The sequence below is a fragment of the Alosa sapidissima genome, chromosome 9 (assembly GCF_018492685.1).
Source record: "Alosa sapidissima isolate fAloSap1 chromosome 9, fAloSap1.pri, whole genome shotgun sequence".
Classification (NCBI taxonomy): domain Eukaryota; kingdom Metazoa; phylum Chordata; class Actinopteri; order Clupeiformes; family Clupeidae; genus Alosa; species Alosa sapidissima.
Window position 1 is genome coordinate 2514895 of NC_055965.1, and position 26962 is coordinate 2541856.

At 40.9% G+C, this 26962-nt stretch overlaps 2 protein-coding genes across 8 annotated transcripts in view; both read right to left on the minus strand.

Moving 5' to 3' along the window:
* Window positions 1-1468: 1468 nt before the first annotated feature.
* adra2a (adrenoceptor alpha 2A) lies at window positions 1469-4039 on the minus strand. Its single transcript, XM_042103894.1, has 2 exons — window positions 3427-4039; window positions 1469-3244 (listed from the first exon to the last, which is right to left on the minus strand). The coding sequence occupies exon 2, from the start codon at window positions 3084-3086 to the stop codon at window positions 1845-1847; it is 1242 nt and encodes a 413-aa protein (XP_041959828.1). The 5' UTR covers window positions 3087-3244; window positions 3427-4039; the 3' UTR covers window positions 1469-1844.
* Window positions 4040-5194: 1155 nt separating this feature from the next.
* shoc2 (SHOC2 leucine rich repeat scaffold protein) overlaps window positions 5195-26962 on the minus strand; it is a 30654-nt gene continuing 8886 nt past the window's right edge. Inside the window, exons 2-10 of one of the 7 annotated variants that reach the window (XM_042103840.1) lie at window positions 21554-21700; window positions 16560-17635; window positions 15863-16000; window positions 15609-15739; window positions 13840-14028; window positions 13458-13580; window positions 13022-13159; window positions 12758-12875; window positions 5195-10603 (exon numbers count right to left, since the gene is read on the minus strand). In XM_042103840.1, coding sequence (XP_041959774.1) covers window positions 10395-10603; window positions 12758-12875; window positions 13022-13159; window positions 13458-13580; window positions 13840-14028; window positions 15609-15739; window positions 15863-16000; window positions 16560-17259 — 1746 coding nt within the window. In that variant the 5' untranslated portion in view covers window positions 17260-17635; window positions 21554-21700 and the 3' untranslated portion in view covers window positions 5195-10394. Of the gene's footprint in view, window positions 10604-12757; window positions 12876-13021; window positions 13160-13457; window positions 13581-13839; window positions 14029-15608; window positions 15740-15862; window positions 16001-16559; window positions 17636-20740; window positions 21223-21270; window positions 21391-21419; window positions 21526-21553; window positions 21837-26962 lie in introns of those variants that run through there. The other 6 variants (XM_042103839.1, XM_042103841.1, XM_042103842.1 and 3 more) reach the window with 6 other exon arrangements.

A 26962-nucleotide genomic window follows, 5' to 3' on the forward strand; every position in this document is an offset into this window, starting at 1 on the left:
GGTACGAGTAGTGAGTTTTCGTCTATGGAAAAAGATGGATAAAGCAAAAAAGCTGTCTGGGGCTAAAATAGAAAAAAAGTGTGACGTCTGTGCTTGGAAGCATACGTTTCATGTTCATGTTACTCATGTTACCAGACTAACTAGCGTTTGCTAAGCATATGCCGATTGAAACAGCCTATTCCATTCAGATAGCTAGGTGGCTACCATGCTCATACTGCACTTTTAATGGCAAACTGCAAAAGAAATGTCACACTAGCAACAACTCATTACATGATTCCATTTCCTAACAATGAAGACTCCTTGTAATAACTTAATATTGTGCTGTCAATGTGGCGGATAAGGATGGATAAAGCTAGAGTTGAATCAATCAGCCTTATCATTTGTGAGCAACAGCTGGCAAAAGGACGTTATGAGAACCGTTTAGACTCTCTTAAAGTGACAATGCGACATTTAATAATAGCCTACTTCAAGTTCAAATCGGCAGAATTTCTTAAAATATGTAATACATTATTGGCCTTTTGTTTTACTTTTACTAGTTGTTTGTGGTTTTTTTTTGTTTTTTTTTGGGGGGGGGGGGCGCCAATTTGTTGTTGCATACCCCTCAAAAAATGGGTAGCTGCGCCCCTGCTTTGACCTTACGTCTGCTTTGCTGCTGTGCTCCCTCGCTAGGCAGGCTGTCTTGTTGTGTGTTCAGATTCCAGCTGAGCATATCAGGGCGGCTACATGCACACGGGCTGGTGCGACATGTTTGCAATGAAAACTTGACCCAGTGTCAGCTGTTCACTGGTCACTCGGATGAAACTCTCACGTATTTCTCTCATAGTGTTTACAATTATTATTACTGTTGTTATTATTTGTTGACATTCTGTTTCGATCATGTTTGAAAAATTATTTTGTGCCATTTCACCAAAGAAAAACTATTATAATGATCTCAGACAGGCAGGTGTGTGTGTGTTTTGCAGTGTGCAAAAGACCAGTCAATCAAGTTCCGGTCTAACAAGATCAACATCCCCTGCTTAATGGTGCATACCAGAGTACCCGGGATTTTAAATGAGTCGTGCCGTATTAAGGACAAAAACAGACCAAACTGCAGTGGAAGACTAGTGGATTTTTCCTGGCTTACGATACATTTTATTAGAGCAGAGCCTTGATGCTCTGCTGCTTGTCAATCTGCAGCTAAAGGAGCAACAGTATGGCCCTTTCATCTTACACATCTGAGGGAAGGCTTTCACTGAATGCCTTAAAAGATCTTGCTGATTAGATGTTAGATTTAATTTCTAAATTCTAAATTTCAATTTTGTCCAGTGGCTAATTTATATATATTTTTCTCATAAATGGTCAGTTGTGCTGCTGTGCCTGTACAAAATGAATCGAGAACACAATGTGCTCTGTTGCTGTTGTTTTTTTTTCTTTTTTTTTTTCTTTCATACAATTATTGGACTTCAACAAAGCAATTATAATACCATAATTCAAGACAATAAGGAGAAATACACTTTAATACAATGAAAATAGCTTGATTCTTACAATAGTACATGACATGCCTCTGTGTGATTGAAACATTTACACAAAGTATACTTGGCCGAGAAACCTGATTTACATTTACGTTTTACAATAGAAAAAAGCTATATGTCAAACCACTTGAATTGTGATTGAAAATGTGCTTTGAAAAAAATAGTTTCACAGGCCAACATTTTAAATAACACACAACATATCAATGGTCACAGCAAAAACACAGTCTTTCTCAAAATGGCTTTCAACACATTAGGATTATATGTCACTGGGGAACGAGCGCCATTTATCTACGCACAGCCTGTGGAAACATAACAATGGCAGTAGCGTACACATCACACCACTCGCCTCCTGTCCCCGCGGCACAAGATTTTCTTGAAGGACCTTCTGAAATCATTGTTGAATATTGTGTAGATGATAGGGTTCAGGGCACTGTTGCAGTAACCGAACCAGAAGAAAAATTTGAACAGTGTGATGGGGACACAGCAGGAGTCACAAAGGGCCGTTAGCGTGTAGGTGAAGAAGAAGGGGAACCAGCATATGACGAACACCCCGATGACCACAGCCAGAACAAAGGTGAAGCGCTTCTCACGATTCTGCCTGCCCTTCCAGCGGCTCCCCTTGATGCTCTGGCGAGCCTCGAGCCTAGGGATTGTGTCTCCTGGTTTGATCTGGCACAGCTTGGTCTTGCCTTTGGCCTTTTTTTTCTTCATAGAGCAAGGGTTGCTCACCTTGTGGTCTGAGGACGACGACTCCTCCATGTCCACACCGTTGACATCACCCTTGTCCTCCGCCACCACAACCACTTCCTCCTCGGGCTTCTGCTGGCCGTTCAGCCTCTCGTGGTACGGCTTATGGTCTTCGCCCCCATCACCGGTACCCACAATGCCATTGGCCTTCTTGTACACCTCCTTCTTCCTGTGGTCCCCCGGGGGGGCCCTGGTCCTCTTTTTAGCGATCTGGTAGATGCGGATGTAAACCAGGATCATGATGATGCAGGGCACGAAGAAGGAGCCGATGCTGGAGGAGATGATGTACCACTTGTCTTCGTTGATCTTGCACATGGGCCCCTCTTCCTTGGCGCTCTCCTTCTCCATGGTGATCAAGGGTGGGAAGGAAATGACGGCGGCGATGACCCACACGATGAAGATGATGCATTTGATCCTGCGGGGCGTGCGCTTCAGGTTGTACTCGATGGCCTGGGTGATGGACCAGTAGCGGTCCAGGCTGATGGCACACAGGTGAGCTATGGATGCTGTGCAGAAGAGAACATCCAAGGCCAGGTAGATCTCACACCACACTTTGCCAAAGTACCAGTAGCCCATCAGTTCATTTGCCAGCGAGAACGGCATGACCAGGGTGGCCACCAAGATGTCAGCTGATGCCAAAGAGACCAAGAACAAGTTCTGGGGGGCTCGTAGGGCCCGGCTTGTAAACACAGCGATGACGACAAGAACATTTCCAAATACTGTCAAGAGGATTAGCAGTCCCACAAGCACTGTCAGGGGCAAGGAGAGCTCGATGCTGTAAGGTGGGCCTCCAGGAACACTTCCATTAGTCACATTGTCACACCCCATTATGGACTTCTGCTTACCAAGGGAAAATCGTGTGACCTTATTAGAAGGGGTCCATTATGTCTCACAGGTTAGCAAGGACTCCAGTGTTTGATTAAGAGAAAGCATATAACTTGCCTTCAGTCATAAGTCAGCTGGACATGTGGCAGAATCATTTTCCCCTGAAAATTTTACACAAAGATAGCGGTGAGCAACATCCTCTCTGTTTTTTATGCAAACAAGCCTGGATACCATCAACAAACTTTTCCCATTAAATTTACAATTGACAGTGTTAAGTTTTATAATCGTTTTGACGTTGTAGGGTAAGTAAATATTAGTTGGAAGAGTCGTATTAAAGGCTTACCGTTATCAATTCGGACTCTCTCCGTTTAACTGGGATTTCCAAAATAAGGTTAACCTGACAATAACTTCATTCCCGAGAAAGTCGATGCTCGACAAACTGGTGTGCCAAAACGGTTCTCATGGCGCATTGCTTTCAAAGTGCAGGGATGAGCTTCTCGCGACCTCTCTCCAGAGTTGCCCACAGTCGATCTGCGGCTGCCTCCTGCACTGAGCTAATAGCGCAATAATCATATTAGGCTGCTGTGCCGCTGTCTGTGGAAACACTCCCCCTGTGCTGTGTTGGGCTACTGCCACTCCCTCGCTTTATAACACCAGCCTCCAAGTTGGTGTTGCTTAGCACCCACTGATGAACCACGTGGAAATAAAAACGAAGAACCTTTGAAACCCGGATCTTCTAGGATACCACCCAACACCAAGCATGTCTGTATATAAACTTTCATATTTTTCAAGTTAGATTAAAATTAACATTATATATTTTATTAGTTTCATACATTGATTAAAACAAACTAGTAGGCTGCAGACACCATTTATCAGCATCAGACTATAGATACATCTGGCTATTTGGACAGGTATTTTCATTTCTTTCCAAACCAGAAAGAAGCCATTTGATGCGTACGATAGGTCTACAACAAATAAAGTAATTATTTGAAATGGGACTTAAATTATCTTTCTTATGTAGACTAATTTGAAAAACGTGTCTCAGTAGCCTACTTGTACTTTTGGTAGAACTTGCAGCTTTCAATCGGGCCTGAGGGTGTTCTCCCTCCGTGGAGCGCGTGCATATAGTGACACCTGTCGACAGACATGGGTTTCGCGGGGAGAGCACATTTATGGTCTAGTAATGATTGAGAAAGACACGTAATATGTAACCTACAAGTAAATCACATCAACAGGCAGTTGAATGATCTACTTGTTACAACAAAACATGCATGCGTAAGGAAGGATGGTTGCGTGCGCCACATTTTGCAGTAGGCTATGTAAATGAACCGCGTGTGCTGCTTACGGCAAAGCTCACCCACGTCCCTTTTTAAGGGTCTGTATTCTCATCCATTAGTGGTATATGATCCCAATATGAACAATTACACCAGCAGAGATGTTTTGGAAGGATTATAATTGTAGGAGGCCTATTACAATTTGTCTCTCACGTTAGGCATTTCATATTGCTATAAAAACCTTGTAGTAAACAAGAGAAAATATAAATAACTGTTTTGGGAAGCACCAGTAAGCTAAAAGCATTTGTTGATTCTTCAGTATTTGATACTCCATTTTCACATGAGTATTGCATTATTTCTAATGTCTAGTGCAAAATTATGGTGCGAGGATCCTAAATCAAGTTTGATCACAGGTTTTTGCGGCAGACCTGGTCTGTTCTACAGTCTAGTCGATGGCAATTTAATTGCCTCTTGTATACTTGCACAATCAGGTTCATATCTTGTAGGCCTACTTATTGCCACTGGAGTGAGTTGACTTATGTGTTGTTGTTCAAATGTATCATATAAACATTCCTCCTGTGCATTATTAACCCAGACAAGCTATTGTTCTCACTTATAGAGAAGCTGTCTGGCAAGCAAGGAATCATATTACTTTAGAAAAAAAAATTGCCTTATTGTAATATGAGTCTTATATTGTCATATGTTTTGTTATTTTAAGTCGTCTCTGAATCAGTATGTAAAGAAACAACATCCCTAGAACAGGTCAGTTTTGATGAAGCTGGAATGAGTCATGATGCTCATTGAGCTGCATTCACAAATGATACATCCATACACCGCTTAATAAATCAAGACAAGGCAATCATCTCTTTATATTGATGTAACATGAACGGAACATTACAATTACTTGGATTTAAAAGTACAGGTATTACATATTCAGAAAGCCCACACTATGTCGAATCAGCCTTCAAAATGTCAAAATAAAACCCAGAATGCAATGTGCACGCATGACAAGGGTACAACTATTAAAAAATTATAGTGACTGGTTGTATTCATGACACCATTAAGGGATTACTCTTCAATGCTGTAAAGAAACAAAGAATAGCCCACTTTTCTGTTGTAAAGGCACAGCACAAGGAGGAGAACATGTCAGAGAATGGTTTTGGAGCGGCACAGACCCTCTGAATCATATACGTTTTGGCTGGGCATTCAAATTGACAGATAAGCCCTGGAAAAAGATTGGGAGAATTTAACACAAAGGCAAGAGGAACAGAAAAAACCTAACAGCAGTATTTTGCTTCTCAGTGGATGTTGGACAACTTACAATATGTACATTCATTAGTGATCAACATTAGTAACTGTGTCCAACTGCCTTCTGTATGTGCAAATCACTGCAAACTTGGCTTAATTTTGCTTCTTTTTTTCCAGAGCAGTTCAAATAAAATAAGTACAAACCAAGAGTCTGAAAATAAAGCACGCTCTACTCTAAGACCTGGACTTATTTTCAGGTGGGGGCGGTATGACACAAGTAAAGTTTGGCCAAGGTGGTGCAACAGCAGAAGAAAAAAAAAACAAGAAAATAAAAACAAAACTGCTACGGGATACAATGTATCACAATCTTCAATCTGTAAATGTTTATAGGTTTATTACAATTAAAAGACTTATTTACAAACAGAACAAAAAACAAGGTCAGTTGCCTTAGCAAGTGCCATCTTTTGCAAGTAGTTTGGGTCTATAGAATTCTTGTTTTAGAAATTACAAGGAAGTTTGTTGTTGGCTGATTTTTTGTTCAAAATAATAAAACATACTTCTTGATGCCTCTTCTTTGCAACACATTATTCAGTGAAGATTTTGTACATCACAATGTGTGTGTGTGTGTGTGTGTGTGGGTGTGTGGGGGGGGGGGTCACTGGTCTGAGTAGTATCACCATTCAGGTTTCCAATTCTTTCTGGACAAGGATAAGCACACATTGTTACGACGGCATATATCAAAATCCTTTCCCAGCAATGCAGACTTACTAAGAGGTAGCTGTGTCTGAATATTTAACCCACAATAAGAGTCCTTTTGTCAGTGTTAAGACAAAGGACATCTACCTACAAAACCGCTCATTCTGTCCAGTATTGGTTTGGTGGATGCAGAAGGTCAGCAGATAGGACAAAAAGATGGAGGAAACAGAGCAGGTCAAATACCAAAGCAAGGGACAGGACTGACAGAGATGCCCTCGTCTCGACTTTGGTTTCACACAGAGCTGTCAACCCACCGCTGAGTTCTGGCTTCAGCATGACTGACAGTCTACCTCTACTGAATACAAATAGTCAAGTGACTGATAAGCAGGCGTGACAAAGGTAATGCTTGGCAGATGTAAGGCAGTCAAAAGAATGTTTATTAGAAGAGCGCCCCACATGTCTGGCTTTGAGGGAGAATGTGTCTCCTGTCGCCCGGAACATCAACTATGTGCATGTAGAGCCAGAAAGGAACAACAAGAGGTAAAGAACAGAGAGAGCACAGGATGCTCACCAGACGTCCATCACCAGGTGACCAAAGATATGAGGAAGGAAAAACAAAACAAAAAAAACATGTATACCATTTAAGGCTGCTTATCAGAAGGATAGGGGTTAGGCAGTTCTGCACCATACAGTTTTCCCAAATATTCAAAATAAAAATGGCCAATAAGAAATCACAAACTTTCCTCAGACCCAGAATATAATCACTTTCATTTCTCCAGAAAGAAAAAAAAAACAACATGCTGTTTCCTATACAACATTGCAAGGCAAGAAAGAAATACATACAAGACAGATTAGGGGTAGGGGGATGAAGGGAGGGGATAGACATGGACAGATGACTGTGATTCTAACATTTTTCTATTACCTAAAATCACAGACTATATAGAAGGAACCCCTGACCCATGAGTGCCGTCACCCTGATGCTGTGGACACACAAGACGGAAATCACCTGGACAGCACCACCTAGCAGTTTGGAACTGGGAGTAATCACCATCACCACTCAAAACTTAAAAACAAAGCACATTTTTATTGAATTACATTCCTGGTTTTTGATAAATGCTTCCTCAGTGAGAACACATCGGGTTCCCTTGAATCCCACCCCCCAAATGTGGCCAGGCTCGGCCGTCATCACTACTCCACTCTGCAATGGCACATAGATTTAAGGAGAAAAAAAATGACAAAAAGAAAACAAAAGAAATATAAGGTTGGATGGGACACAGCATCTCCGCTGCATGCCCTAATGCACATCTTGCTTGACGTTCTCGTTAAAGGCATTTATTCATTTTATATAATATCCATTTGTTATGAACAGCTAATGGTAATTACACAGAAATCTAATGTACATTTGAAGCTTTTATACAAAACCAGGAATGCAATGCCTCTGGTGTACTGTTTAGCAGGAACAGAGAAAGCCCTTTTTACATGGTTGTGTGTGGTGTGTGTTTTATGTCCTTTTTTATGCTTTTTAAGTCTGTCATGTAACTTTAGGCTCAATTATGCACCTTTTTTAACCTCATAGGTCCAAATGATTTGATCACTGTTTGAAGACCACCCTTTCTGCTTGTGTCCAGTCACTGGAATTGTCCCAGACTCAGTCAAGTCTGCATAACTGGTGGTCGTGTAGGAATTTTCAACATTTGTTTTTTTTTGTTGTTTTGCTTTGTCTTCATTTGTTTTGTTTTTTTATGTTTTACAGCATATGTTTTCCAAAAGTCCATGAAAGCAGCAACTGGGTTCTGCTGGTACATAAGAAGCAGCGGTCACATCGGTAACTTCTCCCCCGTGCAGGGGTAGGAGACGTCCTGGCCACACAAGGCTTAGAGAAAGAAAAAAGAAGTGCCTTTACATAAATCAGCCAGTGACCAGTCATACTCTAAACCCATTCAACGCTGCTGCCAATAAAAATACAAAAGAAAAGAAAGAAGAAACGATGAAAGAAGAGAAAGAAAGTCAGTGAAGGAAAATAAAAAAGGAACATTACTGAATACAAATTCTGGTTGTAACACCTTTACAAAACATTTGGTTTTGATAAACTAAAATGGGATTTCAATGTACAGTCTCTTGATATAATACTAACTGAAGACTTAAATTTCGTCATTAGAAAACAGGGAAATAATAATTATAAAACAATTAAAATATTGGGGATCTGAATAACAATACTTATAAAAAAAATTAAGAGTACAGGAGATATGGGTTTCTCACATTATATAAACATATATGACTACTTCAACATACAGTTGAAGTTTACATTTGTAATCAAGAGGATACTTCCGCCCCAAAATTAAAAATTTAACTCTAGAACATATTTTTTTTTTTTTTTTTTAAATGAATCTGTTGAGGAAAAAATTATATTCTTTTTGACATAAAAATATACATAACAGTTCAAAACAAAAGAAACACTTCACAAGGAAACAAAAATGCCCCCCCGCTTAGACATGTAATCTGTGACATGACACATCATGATTGTTACGAGAGGAGGAGGAGGATGCCAACATCATTAAAAAGTGCATAAGACCAGCAGCATCATGGGACAGTGTGGGACAAAAAAAAAAAAAAAAAAAAAAAATCAACAGGTAAAAAGCTGCAGAAGCGTCAGATCCCAACATGCACAGCTGAGGCTTTACCCACAAGGGTTAAAAAAAAAAAAGAAAGAAAAAAAAGAAAACCTGACTGAATTAGGACCCACTTACTGACATGGGCAAAAGAACAGGGAATTGGGAATCATTTCTTCATTGTTTGTTTGTTTTTTGGCATACCTCACTTTAATTGCTTTATATATCTGCAACCCTCCTTCACTGTGTGGCTGATATGTGTGCAGTAATGGCTCTAATAACATGTGAGTTTCAAACATGTTACTGGAGACAAACACTGGAGATATGGTGGGATTTGTGGGGGTGGGGTGGGTGGCGTAAACATCAGGAGCACTGTGCACTCAAAGCAACAATCAGCCCACATACAAACACACACACGCTCGCAGCCTCTCTCTAGATCTAGCTCCTCTCCAAAGCTTCTCCACATCTCTCTTGGGAGAGGCACTGAAATATGCAACCCGACTGAATCGGGCATCACTTGTGGGAAAGAGGCCAAGGTCCATATCTAAGGTTTTGCAGTCAAATCAACTCAGAAGTCAGAAATGTAGCAGTAATGAGTTGCTCACTAGGACAAGAGCAACATTTAATTTGTACAACGTGTGACTCACACTCACACCGCTTGGCTCTGAACAGCAGATTCTGCTGAACCAGCCTGCAAGAAGGGAATGAATATTGGAAAACAGATTTAAAAAAAAACAAACAAAACATATGAAACAATAATTAAAAATATAATAAGGAAACGCTGAATAAATTATACTTATGTATAATCATAGCTTTGTAACCATTGACAATTATGTTTAAGAAATTAACCAGTTAACTATACTGGATAGGCACAATTTTTTTTTAAATGTAAAAATTTTAACACCAACATTGATATTTGTTCTGTATAGTCCAACAATCCATCTGCACTCTAAAACATAGATTTTTAGTCAAGGAGTGGTTTTACAAAAATGGGACTGAAAAATAAAATGGTAAGAAAACTTGAAAACATTATGGATTATGGCAGCAGCAGCAAAAAAAAAAAAAACAGATGAAAGTATTTTTGTTTTTGCATACAGTTGTACTCTTGTTCATCTATTATACCACTGTAATTACTGTTAAATATATTGGCAATATGTTTCATATCATAAATGACAGCCGCTCAACTAAAACATACTACTGTACATCATAAATTTTGGCAAAGGGAATTGTCAATTAGCAAGGTTGTTGGGTGTAGATGTGGGCGTCGACGTGGAGACCTAAATGGCTCTGGTTCCTCACGAGCAGGCTGCGCTATATCATGACAGCCTTGGAAAAATTTGCCTTCTTTTCCACAGATGCCACTGGCAATGCGTTACAGCACTGAAGTGGGTAGGACCATTTCGACATTCTATATTCTGTGGTCTTATTGGATACTTTCGTTATTTGTTGTTGGTATACAGTGTCAGACATGGGTGTGGGTGCCTTTAGACCATGGCGCGATAGGGGCCCTGCATCTTCAAGAACTGGATGATAAAGGAGGGGCCTCCGGCAACAATCTGTGGGGGCAGGTGGCTGAGAGGGCAGTTCTCAATGCTCATGATGGACAGCTTGCTGCAGAGGGCCAGCTCAAAGGGCAGACTGTGCAAGTTGGGGTTGTCATTCAGGTACAGCTCCTCAAGATTCTCCAGAGTACCTGAGGGACACACATGGAGAATAGAAAAGCCTGAGAGCCAATGACATGACCATTCACTGCAGTACTGTGTTACCACATGACCACTCAATGTAGTACTGTGTTCCCACATGACATGACCATTCACTGCAGTACTGTGTTACCACATGACCACTCAATGTAGTACTGTGTTACCACGACCATTCACTGCAGTACTGTGTTACGACATGACCATTCACTGCAGTACTGTGTTACGGACAATGGTGGAGGAAGTATTGAAACTCAGTACTTAAGTAAAAGTACAAATAACCAGAGAAATATTTACGCTAGTAAAAGTAGAAGTAGCACAATGACAACCCTACTTAAGTAAAAGTAAAGTAATGTTTTAAATGTACTTAAGTAAAAGTACTTGCATAACGATTTTTTATTTTAATGTCTGTATTCCAATAATAAAAACAGTATGGGTTGCAGCATTTTAATTAAGTTAGTTTTAGGTTAATGTACTAGTTAGTTTTAGGCTAATGTAATTGTGCTTACCATCTACCAGGGTGATCTGCAGAGTTAAATATCATTAGGCGAGAATCACATCAGCCAGCGGCAAACGTAACGCAATGCTCATAATAAGTGATAATAACTTCTCATTCCGGTTTGTCAATTGAATACGCTCACGTTGCACTTTGAAAGTTGAACCAAGTTCAGCGCTCAGCTTGTTCAACGCTAGCGTTACGCCAACAGCTCCGCTGCCAAACCATAGAGAACAATAGGAAACCTGCCGCTTGCCACTGGCTAATGTTTAGTTTAGTTTATTAGTTTTGTTTGACAGGGACCATGCATAGAATAGCTTCTATACCAGGGTTAGCTAAATAGCTAATTTGCACCTGTAGTCCCTGGGCAGGATGTTCAAGCACAGTAAAAACATAAACAAACACAGACATGAAAAGACAACAAGATAAACATTACAAATAGAAGAAAAACTAAGTGAAAAACAAAGATCAATGATCACAAGCTTGATTGTCCTTCAACCATGTCTTCAAAGACTTTTTAAAACGTTTAAAACTTAAAGAGTCTCTGATATGGAGTGGAATGTGATCCCCGCCTTGAGCAAAACCAACGAAGACTATATGCTATAAAGGTTAATAAAGTGCGGGTGCTGCTGCTCAAAGTAAAAGCGCCCTATGCTGCAGTTGGAAGGATCATACCTGATGATGGGGTATTTGGGGAAGCCGTGGCCTACTGGTTAGCGCTTCGGACTTGTAACTGGAGGGTTGCCGGTTCGAACCCCGACCAGTAGGCACGGCTGAAGTGCCCTTGAGCAAGGCACCTAACCCCTCACTGCGAGCGCCGCTGTTATTTCAGGCAGCTCACTGCGCCGGGATTAGTGTGAGCTTCACCTCACTGTGTGTTCACTGTGTGCTGAGTGTGTTTCACTAATTCACGGATTGGGATAAATGCAGAGACCAAATTTCCCTCACGGGATCAAAAGAGTATATATACTTATTGCATACTTCCCTTAATTATTGCAAATAGACTTGGTTGCAACTTCCAAACAGTTTTGTGAGTGCTACTTTGTTAATATTTGGGGAAACTGTGAGTAATGGGCTGCGACTGCACAGCCAAGGCTGCTAAAGTGCCGCAAGGGCACAGCACATGCACGTCAGAAACAATATATTTAAGCTCACAATATTCAGACCAGCCCAAAACATTAACAGCCCACCGTGAACTCCCCAAGCTCTCGATTAGCCACTCCGGGCCTGCCTAATTGGTTCAAAGATTTAGAACCCAACTTCACTGGTAAGATAAACGTGTGCCAGTCAGGTAGGCATTTTGGCGGGGAAAAAAAACTGATCATAAAATGTAACGGGACGTATTGTAGAAATGTAGTGGAGTAGAAAGTATAGACAATTGCTGCAAAATTGAGTAAAAGTCAAAAGTATGCACTATTGATTCTACTTAAGTAAAATACAGATACATGAGAATGGACTTAAGTACAGTAACAAAGCATTTGTACTTTGTTACATTCCACCACTGGTTACAGATACGCCTGCTCATGACTGTCCTTCTCTTTTTGCTGTTCAGAGCAATTTCAAAACATGACTTTTTACATATTGGACCTGGCCCAATAAAAGTATCAGGGTTGTGTGTTGTATGTGCCCTGAGATGCAGGGATAGCATACTCACCAATCTCCTCTGGCAGGTGCTGCAGGAGGTTCTCTCCCAGGCCCAGGTGGGTCAGGTTGGTGAGGTGGCCTATACCTCGGGGCAGCGTGGTCAGCTGATTATTAGTCAACACCAGTTTCTGGATGAAAGACCAAAGGCCACATCATTCACATGGTGATCAGTAAAATCTACATTCAATGATCACTACTAACTGAGCATGCAACCATGGCAAGGCATTCTTCCAAGTAACATCTAAATAAGCACTTCCAAGTGTAGGCAGCATACCTGTAAATCTTTAAGGTAGGCGATCTCATTGGGCAAAGACTCTAACTTGTTCTCCTCTAGATCCAGCTCTCGGAGCTTGTGCAAGTTTCGGATGCCATGAGGCAACTTCTTTAGGAGATTGTTGGACAATGTAAGGACCTGTGGAAAAGATGTTCAGAAGGAATCAAACAGCTGGGCAAGTGACTACTAGAACTATTCCAAAAACATTGGTAAAGATTCATGAGTCTCTAACAATCTGCAATAACTGAGAAACAATCTGCAATAGAGTTTTATATACCCCTTTAATCAACTCAAGAGCATACAGACAGCGTCACCATTTGACATAATATGTTAATAAGCTAGGAGCCATGTTGAGGAGACATATGCTAAAATATACTTTATTCTTTTTGCATTCATCTGTCTCATCCTTATGTGGATGAAGTAAAATCCAAACTACCTCCAAAGACACAAGGCCACATATGTCCTCTGGGATCTTGGTCAGTTGGTTGGTGGCCAGGTTCAGCTCAACCATACTCGTCCAGGTTCCAAAGTCAAGAGGGAGGGAAGTTAACTGGTTGTCCTGAAAACAAGATAAACAAGTCAGTGTTAATAAGAAATTCACCACCAAATACACATTGAATAAATAGTCTAAACGGACCTAAACTCATCACTTTGACATGTTCATTTTAACACCTAAATACCCATATGCTAATCCCATCAATTGATCATAAATAGGTATATTATTGACACACAACATGGTATCAGCTAGATCTAATTTATCCCATCCTTCAACACAAGAGCTGTGTGTTCTGAGGTTGCAAACGCACATGCACACACACCTTCATGTTCAGCTTGCTCAGCACTCTGGCTCTTGAGAAGATGCCGAAGGGGATCTTGTTGATGCGGTTGTGCTCCATGTTGAGCGAGTAGATGGTGGAGAACTGCGATGGTCCACCCACTGGGTACGACTGGAAGCAATTCCTTGCCAGAGTCAGGCTTGTCAGGTTCACCAGGCTAGAGAGCAGCCCCTGTCAAGTACAGAACAATGCCATAAGAGATGTGACACACACACACACACACACACACACACAAAGTACCACTTGCAAAATCACATGGTATTAAATGAATAACCTTAAATTAATACCATGTCCCCTACACAGGTATGCAAACTGGTCAGGGGTGAAAAATGTGAGGGAAATGGTGTGAGTGACAATGTTTCCAATGGTGCATAGCTTCCATAAAGTATGAAATACTTTAGAGATTTTTTACCAAGAAAAAAAGAGAGATTGGCATAGTTTTATTTCAGTTAGCCTAATAGCTGGTTTGATTTGCATTGAGAGATGATCTTATGAAAAGTACCCCATGCCAATCTCTAGGTATGGTGAAGAGTATGTGATTATGTGGGGCTATTTTAATTCCAAAGGCCCAGGGAACTTTATCAGGATGCATAGTATCCTGGATCCATGAAATAACTAAAAATCTGTCTGCCTCTACGGGAATTTAACATAGGGGTGTCCTTAAAGGTTGGATTTTTACTCATTTTTTTTTAATTAAGGCATTAACTCATTGAATGCCAAGCTGTTTTCAGAAGCTTTGTCCTAGAGTGCCAGCAATCTAGACCATTGTTGATGATTTTTGTACAGCCACAGCATATTCTGTGTTATAGCTATGAACACATACAATGGCTCGTTTAAAAAGGTGAGACTTTAAGCTCTCAGTGGGTGCAAACCGTGTATTTCTACACGCCTCTGTTCCTAAGAAATCCCAAGCTTAACAGTGGCTAGTTTTCATCAAAATCGCTGTTTTTTTCTAGAAATGGAGATATAACATCTTTCATGAAATATGAAGTGTTGCCTGTAAACTTTCCGGGAAGTGATCAGCGAGACCTGGCGAGACTGCCACCTAGTGATAGACCCACGAAAATGGCCTGGTTTTGACCTGACGTGCATGCGTCACTGATTCGACCCAAAGCGGCAACCGAGTTATGATAAAATGTCCAGATAAAATGTCCAGATTGTGCGTTTTCAATCGTCATATATTTCATTTCCATTCATCACAGAGTTCCCAAAATCACATAAGGTGTGTTAGAGTGTCTAGTTTCGTAATAAAAAAAAAAAAGCTAAAAACGTAATATTACGTTTTTGGCACTCAATGCGTTAAGATCAATTTCCAAAAGATGATATTTTTTTTTATTCCTCTTTTTAGTCAACTTTAGCATGGATGCCCAAACTTTTGCCTTCGACTGTGTCTGCGCTCACACAGGAAAGCTATACCGGGCGCAAGCGTTCTGCTCGCAGTGCGTCTGCGGCAACAATTAGCTTCCACTGATGTTTAACAAACCATAGGGGCTACATTCACGCATTCATTGTCTGATCAGAGAAGTTTTTAATGGGGCTCTGACAACACCTCAAGATGTGTTTGCGTTACCCAAGGGTAAAAAAAAAAATGAAACATAGTCTATGACTAGGCTTACAGGAAACCGGCCTTAAGTGTTCTACAGAATTATGATCTAATCTGATACTAATGACCTAATGTAATGTAATATGATCCTCTACTTGGGTAGAGAACTGTTCAGTCACTAGGCCATTGGGAACATCTGGCCACTCACCTCTGGTAACACTGAGATGTTGTTGTTTTCAAGGTTCAGCTCCTCCAGTTCTCTGCACTTGGCTAATGACCTAGGGATTGCTGACAGCCTATTGTACCGCAAACCCAAGCGATTTATGCTTGACAGATTGCCTGCAACAACAGAGGGCAAAAGTACAGTTTCAATTCACTTAAATCTGGGAAGAAAGCGGTTTCAAAGTTGATGAAGTCGTAGTTCAACATTGTGACTTAGAAATGTAATAATTGGCCTCTTACCTATTGTCTCAGGGAGGTCCAGTAGCTCGTTGTGCTGTAAATCAAGGTTAGTGATCTGTGTGCAGTTACCAATCTCTTTAGGTAGGTGTTCCAGCTGGTTATGCGCTACGTCCAGCGTGATGAGGTTACACAGTTCCCCTGAAGTGGAACAAACACCCATTACCCTTAATAATCAAGAGAACACAAACCTGCCATGCCACTGAAAATTATGTTTTCATAAGATGACTAGCCCACAATGTCAACATGTGTAATGAGAATGTTAAGAAGAGCGCCAGAAAGCCAATGTTCTGTAAACAAACGCATCCACCACCTTAAAGCAGACAAATGCTCAAGCGCTTCCTCATTTTCATTCTGCTTTTTGAGGTCAAACACAGTTCCCCTTTATGTATTTCTCACAGCAATGTGCCTACACATACACACATAAATACTCTTATCAGTTCTTTCCAGTCTCCAAAGCCTCAAAACGTGGAGTCTAGCCTAGTTTTACAGAGATCAAGATGTGTAAAACAGTGTGAAGGCCTCTTCCACCATATTACTTATCCATCACAACAAAAATCAGCATTTAGCAAAAAAAATCAAATAAAAACAAAGTAAAGCAGAGGAGTATGATGGAGCTGTGTAGGAGTATGGAGATGGGGAGTGCAAGAGCAGGCAGAGCCACCGGACCACAGAGCAGCGCTCACACACACACACTCACCAATCTCGGCAGGCAGCTGCTTGATTTTGTTCTCGCGGATACTCAGCATGGTGAGCTTGGACAGGTTGCGGATGTCCTTCTCCACCGTGGTGATGCGGTTGAAGCGCAGGTAGAGCGTGGTGAGCGAGCTGACGCGGTACACCACCGGCGGAATCTCCCGCAGCTTGTTGTGCCGCAGGTCCAGCATCTTCAGCTTCTTCAGGCCATCCAGCGAGTCGGGCAGGCTGGTGAGCGAGTTCTCGCTCAGGGCCAGCGTCACCAGGCCGGACAGGCAGCCCAGCTCGGACGGCAGGCTCTGCAGCTTGTTGCTGTACAGGTAGAGTTCGGTCAGCTGCGTCAGCTCCTTGATGGAACTGGGCAACAGGTGGATGGAGCGTTTGGACAGGTCCAGGCGCATGGAATTCTCCTCACGGCACTTGTTCAGCTCTTTGATCACCTCGGCGTTGCTGGACTTCTTGCGCGTGCCCGTGGCGGGGTTGGGCCGCTTGATGGTGTTGTCCACAGAGAAGGCCACGGCTGGAGGCGCCCCGCTGGCGTCCTTCTTTCCGTCTTTGGCATCTTTCCCTTTGGTCTTGCTCTCCTTGCCGTCTTTGCTGAAGCCGCCCAGGCCCTTGGGCTCCTTTTCCCTTTCTTTCCCAGAGGAGGGACCTTTGGGGTCCTTCTCCTTGGAGTCTTTGTCTTTGCCTAAAGTACTACTCATGGTGACGGCACCCCTGCTGCCCTCTTGCTCATGGGAGCCCAGAGTCTGTCTCTTGTGCTCACGTTGGTTCTGTTACAGGACAGTTAGAATGGTGCTGGACCAAAGGGAGAGGATCTCATACGCGCAGGCCTTCATACATACCTGTGTAGACATTGAGAGAGCGTGGAGGGAGAGCTGGTCCCGTGTTGGGTGGGGGTGGGGGTGGGGGGGGGCGGGGGAGGGGGTTTAAAGCACCACCGATGCGAGGAGCCTCAGATGGAGCCGAAGTGCTGTGGGCTGCTCCAGCCACATGCTTGTCTGAATGGCAGTGCGATCCCTCCACCCAGTTCAACAGAGCTCATGCGAGAAAGGTCCTCAGAGTCATCTTTTGCATGTGCTGGGAAAGAGACAAGAGGGTACAATTCTGCTTTAAACTCCAGTCATTTACAGCTTCCACTGTAAACCAGGCAGAAGTAGATTCAGATTGTATACAGTCAATTAAAATTAGCATTTGTACGTATCAACATTCTTATGCACATGCGTGAGAGATGCAGGCCTGTAGCATGATGGCCATATGATAATTTCAGTAAGTACCACTCTCGTCTAAGATCATGGACAAGCACTATTAGCACTATTTCACACCAGTTAAAAGTAGTAAAAAGCTACTCCCATGATGAACACCATCAAACAAGAGTCCTACACCACTAGGCCTATGCGGTGGTGATTTCACATTATTCATACATGTTCCCGCATGAAGGGCACACTTGCCCTAATGGGAGACGGAACACAAGGAGCCTGCGCAACCACAGCAATCAACAGGTTAAACAACAAGGCCCAGTGGTCGTAGCTCAATGGAACAGCCCCAGCAAATCAAACAAACACATAAATCCACAGCGTGCCTTAGTAACACAAACCCAGCGGGCGGGAGGCGTGCCATCGGTTAGCAAATTGTGTCCATTAACGTGTAGAGGAGCGGGTGGAGCAGGTATGCGGTGTGTGCGTCGCAAGGATGGGGCAGGGCAGGGTGACGGGAGCAGGAGCGGGCGTTGGCCTCACATCAGAGTGGCTGAAAGGCCAAAGCTGCTGGGAGTAAGCCTCAGTTTCAGCAGTCCAGCCTTCTTCAAAGCTCAGGCTCCCCACAGGTCATGAGACCTTTATGGCGAAAGGGCTCAAGCCCATTTAAAATGACAAAGGGATATTTAAGAGGGCAGCGCTGGGCACTGCCCTCTGTGGGCCCAGGGTGTTCAGCCCGAGCAGTTTTACATGATGGCCCTTGGTAAACACTGTAGGAGGTGACTGCACAATCATGCACACTCCACCACTGGGAGACTTACTCAGTTTTGGAATACTACCCCAAACCACATCATGACCAGGTCTGGTACTGCTCAATGCCTGGTGGCTAAAAGTGAAAATCCATCACCCTGAAGTATTGGGTCATAAATAAGCTCTACCCCTAAATGAATACAAACATATGGTCCGTACCAACATTCTACTCAATCAAACGGAGAAGAATTCATGACTTTCTAATCAATGTCTTTGGAATACAGCAGCTTTTGACTACCATCGCAAGCAGCAGTAATTCCTCACATTACATCCAATAAAGGTTGGCTCTGCTTTTGGTAGCTTAATCATGAAATCCAAATTCACTCATTAGGTGATTCAACTAACAACGTGAACTTCCCGTCACAAGCTCAAAGAAAAAGTAAATTAAGCAACAAGTTGTACCTCCTTAATTCTGCGGTCAGTTGGTCAAAATATCTAAATCGACTTGGACACTGAGGTGACTTTTGGTCACTGCTGGTTGTGCTCAGTTCCTGACTTCTATAACCTGGATCCTACTCAGTCAGGCTCAAAGAATTTCACAAATACAATATGCTGTGTGAATTATCTTAGCAATGTACAGCAAGCCGATGGCCTGGCCAGGAGAGGCCACCGACCGGGCATGTGAACCTGCTCATACAGAGTACTGAGGGCTGATTAGTCATGCTTTCTGATTAGATGAATCAAGATGACAGTGTCATTTATTGGTTGGGTTTATACTATCCACAAGGTGAAGCATCTACTTTTAGACAGCAACTAGTTTGGCCCTTCAGCACCAGGACACGTCTTGGCTAGGCCTACGAACCAACTCGACTTCGACTGAGTCAAAAGGAGACAAACATTACCAAATCAGTTGCCAAACAAAGTTACACAATACCTCCATAGCTCATATAGACTTTCAGGAACAAAGTTCTCTGTTTCTCCCAAATATACTTTACTGAACCAATAGAATGCCGATATTCTCAACATTTTTCTTATTAGACATTATATCCACACATAGAATCACTGTTTACCCACAGCCAACCAAAATAATTCAGGCCCTAGCCTACTTGAGAACAGTGAGGTGATGATGTGGGCGATTACTGTGGACTGGCACAGAAGATCAGAGGTCAACTGAGTGAGTTTCTGCCTTTACTTCATCATCACTACCACATAAAAGCTAGCCTACTTAAATATTCTCATGCTAACCCAGCATTCCCAATTCATAGCTTTCCTCTAGCAAGGGCTGTATTTTGCTGACAGAACTTCTGAAAAGACAAAAACTGAGTAGTGTTAACAGCAAATATCTTAATTCACAAGATCTGTTTGATAAAATGGCCCCAATATACAGACAGGCGGTGCACTGTGCATTGCATTTGACTTGGAACTTCAAGACAGCCAATTCACAAGGTATAAGGTTAAACATTCCAATAAAGTTTATTCGAGGAGCCTCCACACCATTCGGTCTATATTACAACAGACTGTTTATAATCTTTGAACTGGCTGAAGGGCTTGACCATTTTGACCGGTCTGACCATTCAGCATCCAGATCTCATTTAGTGTTGTTGAAAACATGTTTCGGTAGTAAAGTGGAACAGTTTACAGTGTAAACCCACGGTCCATTTTGTCGACAAAATATCTCAACCTCATGACGATGACAACATTTATCAGATATCTTGTAGACTGATCAGTTGAATACGCCCTCTACCAAAACCTTTCTAATCAATTGAATTGATTAGCAAACACAAGGAAAATACATTCTCTTGTAAATAAGACAAACCTAAGGACAGAAATCAAACGTGAAAAGAATCTCCACCTTGTATAGGGCAGGAAGTTAGCCAACATTTGCTATCCAACATTAGCAGTGGGCAATCCTCGGAAATGACTTAAGTTAGCTAGCAACCATGTTGAGGCAAAGTGTCGTTAAACTACCAAGTTAGTCCATTTTGTTATTCTGTATTATGTCCGCCTTTAGTATAACTAACCTTAACGTTGGTGATACATGTATGCATTGCAGGCTATGTTAGCAAACGTGCTAACGTTCAATAGCCAGCAAAAAAAGTAGCTGACGTTACATAGCTTGGCTCAACAAACTGCAAAATGAGCTACTTCCAGAAACTAGCTACCCCAAAGGTAACGTTAGCCTACTCGGTCAAACGCATTGCATGAAGGTTCAATTCCAGGAAGGAATGTGGCAATTTACCTTTAGCCTCGTCAAAATATGATACAAAAATCGACGTAGTTGTGCATAGACTACGTAGCAGCTCAACTAACGATGGCTAGCTACATATCAACCCCGTTAGCCTTCACCAACAGAAAGCTAACGAAGATAAAACCTAAGCTAAACAGCTTTCCTGTACAAAATACAAATGGGCACGAAAATTTCACTAGCACTGATTGATGCTTGACGATGCAAATACAGCATCAAGTCGCCATAATTTTGTTTTGTTAGTTAATTGTTGTAGTGAATTGAGGCAGTCTTCCTGATTTCACCACCAAACAGCCACGATTACAAAGATAGCTAACGTTTGCTACGGATTCTGTTTGCTAGCCGAGGCCTTCCATAAACAGCTGTCATCTGTGAAACACCATTCCAACCATTGCGAGCTTTACGGGGGAGACAAGCCGCAGCAAGAACACAGCCCCTGCTTGTCGTGCGCAATCATGTACTGTTAAACTGACGACGTGATAATGGCAGGACTGTATTGGTAGAAATAATGTCTTAATGTTTACTTTTTCATCATCGTAAGGCAAAGGCGTATTCCATCAGCTAACTAGGTTCGTGTGGCGCCCTTCTTTCCTTACTGACTATGACGAGAAAAAAAGAAACACATTCTCCACACAGCGGCCATTCCGAAGCTGAACAAAAGAGTGCATCTCACCCTACCGGTAGAAGACACTGAAAAGTCCCATCACCTTACGCGCAGGACAAGGGGTGTTTTCATTGAAACTCGTGCGAAATCAACACTGGTTGTAAAGGTTCCCCTAAAGGTACGTAATAATATAAGTGTTTTACCTTCAGAGGTGTGACTCCGCCATCCTTGTTTCCTCCTCCTTTTCTATACAGTTGAGGCAGAGCAATCCCCTCCCCTAACATCAGATTGCGTCACAAATTCGTATTACCCTTGTATCACGAGACTTTCTCCAACAGAAAAGGTGTTTCCTTTGGATAGGCGACAGAGAAAAAGGGCGAGGTGGAGAGAAATGCATCCTATTGGAGTAAAAAATATTTTTAAAGCCCTTATTATGCCCAAAATCATAATTACTCACAGTGACATAGCATTATTCTGGACAGTAAGTTCAAGACATTTAGACTACAGCCTAGATAACTCTAAAATGCACACATTAAGGCCCGAGCACAGGGGGTGCACTGAAGGTGCTAAGTCCTATTGTTTTTGTAAGGATTCTTCTCGTAATTACAGTGCATGAAAATGCACTGTTCTGTTATCCGAAGTATTCTTCTTATTACAGTACATGAAAATGCACTGTACTGTTCTTCCTAGGCAACAACTTATTATTATTCCGCTTACCACTTTTTCCGTACGCTATTTCTCTTGAACAGTTTAACTTAGAAACTTCATTCAAACTTTGTAACGTAGGTATTCAAACGGACGAAGCTGCTATGTCTTTTCAACTTTGAAACTTTTATACTTTTTAAACTATTAAAGAAAAACTTTTAAAAAATCCCCATAGACTTAATATTGCCGATTGTGACATCATAATACCGCCGTTAAGCAATTAGAATCCTATGGCAGGTGTTCGGGCCACCTGGATCAACTGCCATTCTCAGGCTTTAAGCATACAAACTGGCCCTATTAAGACTACACATCCTGTTCAACTGCTTCCTCTGCCAAAAACTGTTTCAAAATAAAAGTCCTCACTACACCATTTCACTGTTAAACAATTTAACCCTTTAAACTACTGAACTTTTTAACTGTTCAGCCATTGTAACTGTTACTTGTCATCAACTATGACTCCTACCCACTGTAGCTAGTTAGCATAGTTAGCATGTTAGTATTGCTAGCATTGTTAGCATTTTTAACAAAACTGCTAAAAATGATTAGCTAAGTAACATGGTTAGCATAGTTAGCATGCTAGTTAGCATTTTTAACAAAACTGCTAAAAATGATTAGCTAAGTTAGTTAAGTAACATGGTTAGCATAGTTAGCATGTTAGCATGTTAGTTAGCATAACTACTAAAAATGATTAGCTAGGTTAGCTAAATCACATGGTTAGCATAGTTAGCATGTTAACATTGTTAGCATGTTTAGCAAAACTGCTAGAAAACGTTAGCTAAGTTAGCTAAGTAGCATGTTAGCATTGCTATAAAACATTAGCTAAGTAGCATGGTTAGCAGAATTAAAAATCTTAGCATAACTGCTAGCAAACATTAGAGCCATTCCAACTTTCAGTTATCGTCAAATATCTACCTATACACAGCCATTAAACTATTTGAATATCAACATTCATTAAACTGCTAGAAAACGTTAGCTAAGTAACATGGTTAGCAGGTTAGCATTGCTAGCACTGCTATAAAACATTAGCTAAGTAGCATGGTTAGCATAGTTAAAAATCTTAGCATAACTACTAGCAAACATTAGAGCCATTCCAACTTTCAGTTATCATCAAATATCTACCTATACACAGCCATTAAACTATTTGAATATCAACATTCATTAAACTTCCAGTCTGTCAACAACTTTTAAACTATTTACCTTCAACTTTTAAACGGTCTACTTTTAAACTATCATTAAACTATCTATTAAACTAGCTGTCTATCAACAACTTTTAAACTATCTACTGTCTATCAACAACTTGTAAACTATCTACATTCAGCTTTTAAACAGTCTACTTTTAAACTATCAACTTTTTTTAAGCTATGCAACCACCATGTCTATCCTAGCATCACCGTAGTAACCATCTCTGTATTATCTGTTTTAACTATACATGATATTTTACATCACAACTTTAGCATTTTCATGCACTGGTAATTCCTTGGAATTGCATTTCTAGTTATTATTATTACAGTGCATGAAAATGCACTGTTCTGTTATCCGAAGTCTTCTTCTTCTTCTTATTATTACAGTGCATGAAAATGCACTGTTCTGTTATCCGAAGTCTTCTTCTTATTACAGTGCATGAAAATGCACTGTACTGTTCTTCCTAGGCTTCTTCTTATTACAGTGCATGAAAATGCACTGTACTGTTCTTCCAAGGCTTTTTACAGTGCATGAAAATGCACTGTACTGTTCTTCCTAGGCTTCTTCTTATTCTTCTTCTTCTTCTAACGCATTTAATGCAGCTTCAACCGTTTAACGTAGAAACTTCATTCAAACTATGTTACGTAGGTCTTACTTAGGACATGGGTGCTATGTATTTTTCAACTTTGTAACTTTTATACTTTTTAAACTATTAATTAAAAACTAATCAAAATTTCCCCATTGACTTAACATTATGATTATGACATCACAATACGGCCGTTAAGCAATTAGAATCCTATGGCAGGTGTTCGGGCCACCTGGACCAACTGCCAGTCTCAGGCTTTAAGCATACAAACTGGCCCTATTAAGACTACACATTACAATTACAATTCAACCCTTTAAACTACTGAACTTTTTAACTGTTCAGCCATTGTAACTGTTACTTGTCATCAACTATGACTCCTACCCACTGTAGCTAGTTAGCTAAGTTAGCTAAGTAACATGGTTAGCATAGTTAGCATGCTAGCATGTTAGCATGCTAGTTAGCATTTTTAGCAAAACTGCTTAAAATGATTAGCTAAGTTAGCTAAGTCACATGGTTAGCATAGTTAGCATGTTAGCATGCTAGTTAGCATTTTTAGCAAAACTGCTAAAAATGATTAGCTAAGTTAGCTAAGTCACATGGTTAGCATAGTTAGCATGCTAGCATGTTAGCATGCTAGTTAGCATTTATAGCAAAACTGCTTAAAATGATTAGCTAAGTTAGCTAAGTCACATGGTTAGCATGCTAGCATGTTAGTTAGCATTTTTAGCAAAACTGCTTAAAATGATGAGCTAAGTCAGCTAAGTAACATGGTTAACATTGTTAGCATGTTAGTTAGCATAGTTAGCATAACTGCTAAAAATGATTAACTAAGTTAGCTAAGTCACATGGTTAGCATACTTAGCATTTTAACATTGTTAGCATGCTAGTTAGCATAGTAACTTGGTTAGCATTATTATCTTTGTTAATATAGTTAGCATAACTGCTAGCAAACATTAGAGCCATTCCAAGTGTCAGTTATCGTCAACTATCTACCTAAATAATTTAACCATTTAAACTATCCACTTATTTAACTGTTCAGTCATTCCAACTATATTAAACCTCATCTACCTAGCAACCAATATAGTTTGTTTTTACTCTGTATGATATTTTACATCATATTTTTGCATTTTCATGCACTGTATTTCCTTCAGGAAATGCTTTTCTAGTTCTTCTTCTTATTCTTCTTCTTCTAACGCAGTTAATGCAGCTTAAACCGTTTAACGTAGAAACTTCATTCAAACTATGTTACGTAGGTCTTACTTAGGACATGTGGGCTTTGTATTTTTCAACTTTGTAACTTTTATACTTTTTAAACTATTAATTAAAAACTAGTCAAAATTTCCCCATAGACTTAACATGGGCTGATGACATCACAATAGAGCCGTTAAGCAATTAGAATCCTATGGCAGGTGTTCGGGCCACCTGGACCAACTGCCAGTCTCAGGCTTTAACCCTTTGCAGACCGCACGTTCTAATTTCGGTACCCCAGTACCGATGACGTTCAGTCTAATAACTCCGCCATACCCCAACCAATTTTATCAATGAAAACTTCCTCAAAAACGTCACATCATAGGCTTTCTGGCGATATGATTAGTTAAGGGATTTGTGGCGCGAATTACTTTTACTACGTGAAGGAAAAATCAAGAGTTGACGTCTCCCTCCACTAGAGGAAAAACAGCAGGAAGCACTATGCATCGTTGATCTTCACGTCGTCCAAAGGAGAAACTACTGGATAATCTGAGGTAAAAACAAGTCTTTTTATGTTATTACTACTTGTTATCCATGTTATTACTTCAAAATCGTTTTTAAAAGTTATTTTTCCTGGTAATTACACCTTGTATGCATGGCCGTAACATAATGCGTGTGTGTGTTCACTTCAGCTGATATGACAGCTTGTATTTTAGCACACCGTAATCTTTAGTAAACTCATTATTTTCAGTCATTTTTGGGGGTTACTATATGTCAACCAAGATTACAGACCTACTAGGACTGAAACTTTAACGATTTGTTCTATTTTGAACGATTGCTTGCTTGTCATCTGATGATACAGAAAACTAGCTAAGTTAGGTAACGTTAGCATCAGGAGAGGCTGCAACATGTCCTTGACGCGTAGTCGCGATAAAGTTCACTCCCCTGCTTCATGACTGGCAACTTTATGTCAAGTACACCTAATCGGTATTTTTTTGTCAAATAAACCTTTCATTCCTTCGTAATATGTATAGCACAATTTACAGTTGTTTGTAGCCAAGTTGCTTAGCTTACTTAGATAGAAACATCTGACATGAATGACAACGTTAATGTTATGTTACCGACGTGAGTGTGTTGATCACCGATGGTGTAACGTAAGGATTTTATTCATTGACTGCTGTTTTCATCAATACATGACTGAAGATTTGTTAGAAATGTGTCTTAGTATTGTTTAACTTTTAGGCTGTAAGGTTGGCTGCTACGATTATGAGGTTTTTGGTTGGCTAACTATGATGGGAGCTCATACACCCAAGCCTACTCGTCGACATATCATTTTCTAAGGGGGTGTTTTGTCTTTACGCAACTGCAGTAGCCTATGTACGATGTGTATGTGTATGCATACGCCGTTTAGATGTTTTCTGTCATATCTCCTGACTCATGTTCATGAATCAATGTTTGCTTGTAAGCTGGTATGCTATGTATAGTTTAGCCAAGGCAATAACACTTATAGTGAGCTCTGAGACTAATGTTACCTCTCCAAGCAATATTGGAGTCCTTTAGTGACAAAAATACTTTTAGTGAAAAGAGTCATGGTTGGTGGTGATTAAGATTATGTGGAAGTAATGTAAAATAAAACTAAACAACCTATTCACTATCAGACCTGTGATTTTTTGTTATTTTAGATGGAGGGAGAGAAGTACGTGCAACTGAGGTGAAAGCAGCCGACTGCTGATGGCAAACATGACCCCAAGGACCACGATGGCACGATGGCATGGACGGGTAGTTTCTGGTTGAAGAGGAAGACAATGATGTGCTAGAGGAGGAGAGTAATCTCCCATCATCCTCAGATGGGTAAGCATGTTTCGATAATTAATGATAAATGATATCGATAATTATATATTGTATCGAAATATATGCTGTATGGTTGTTAAATGTATTGAATTTCTTCTAA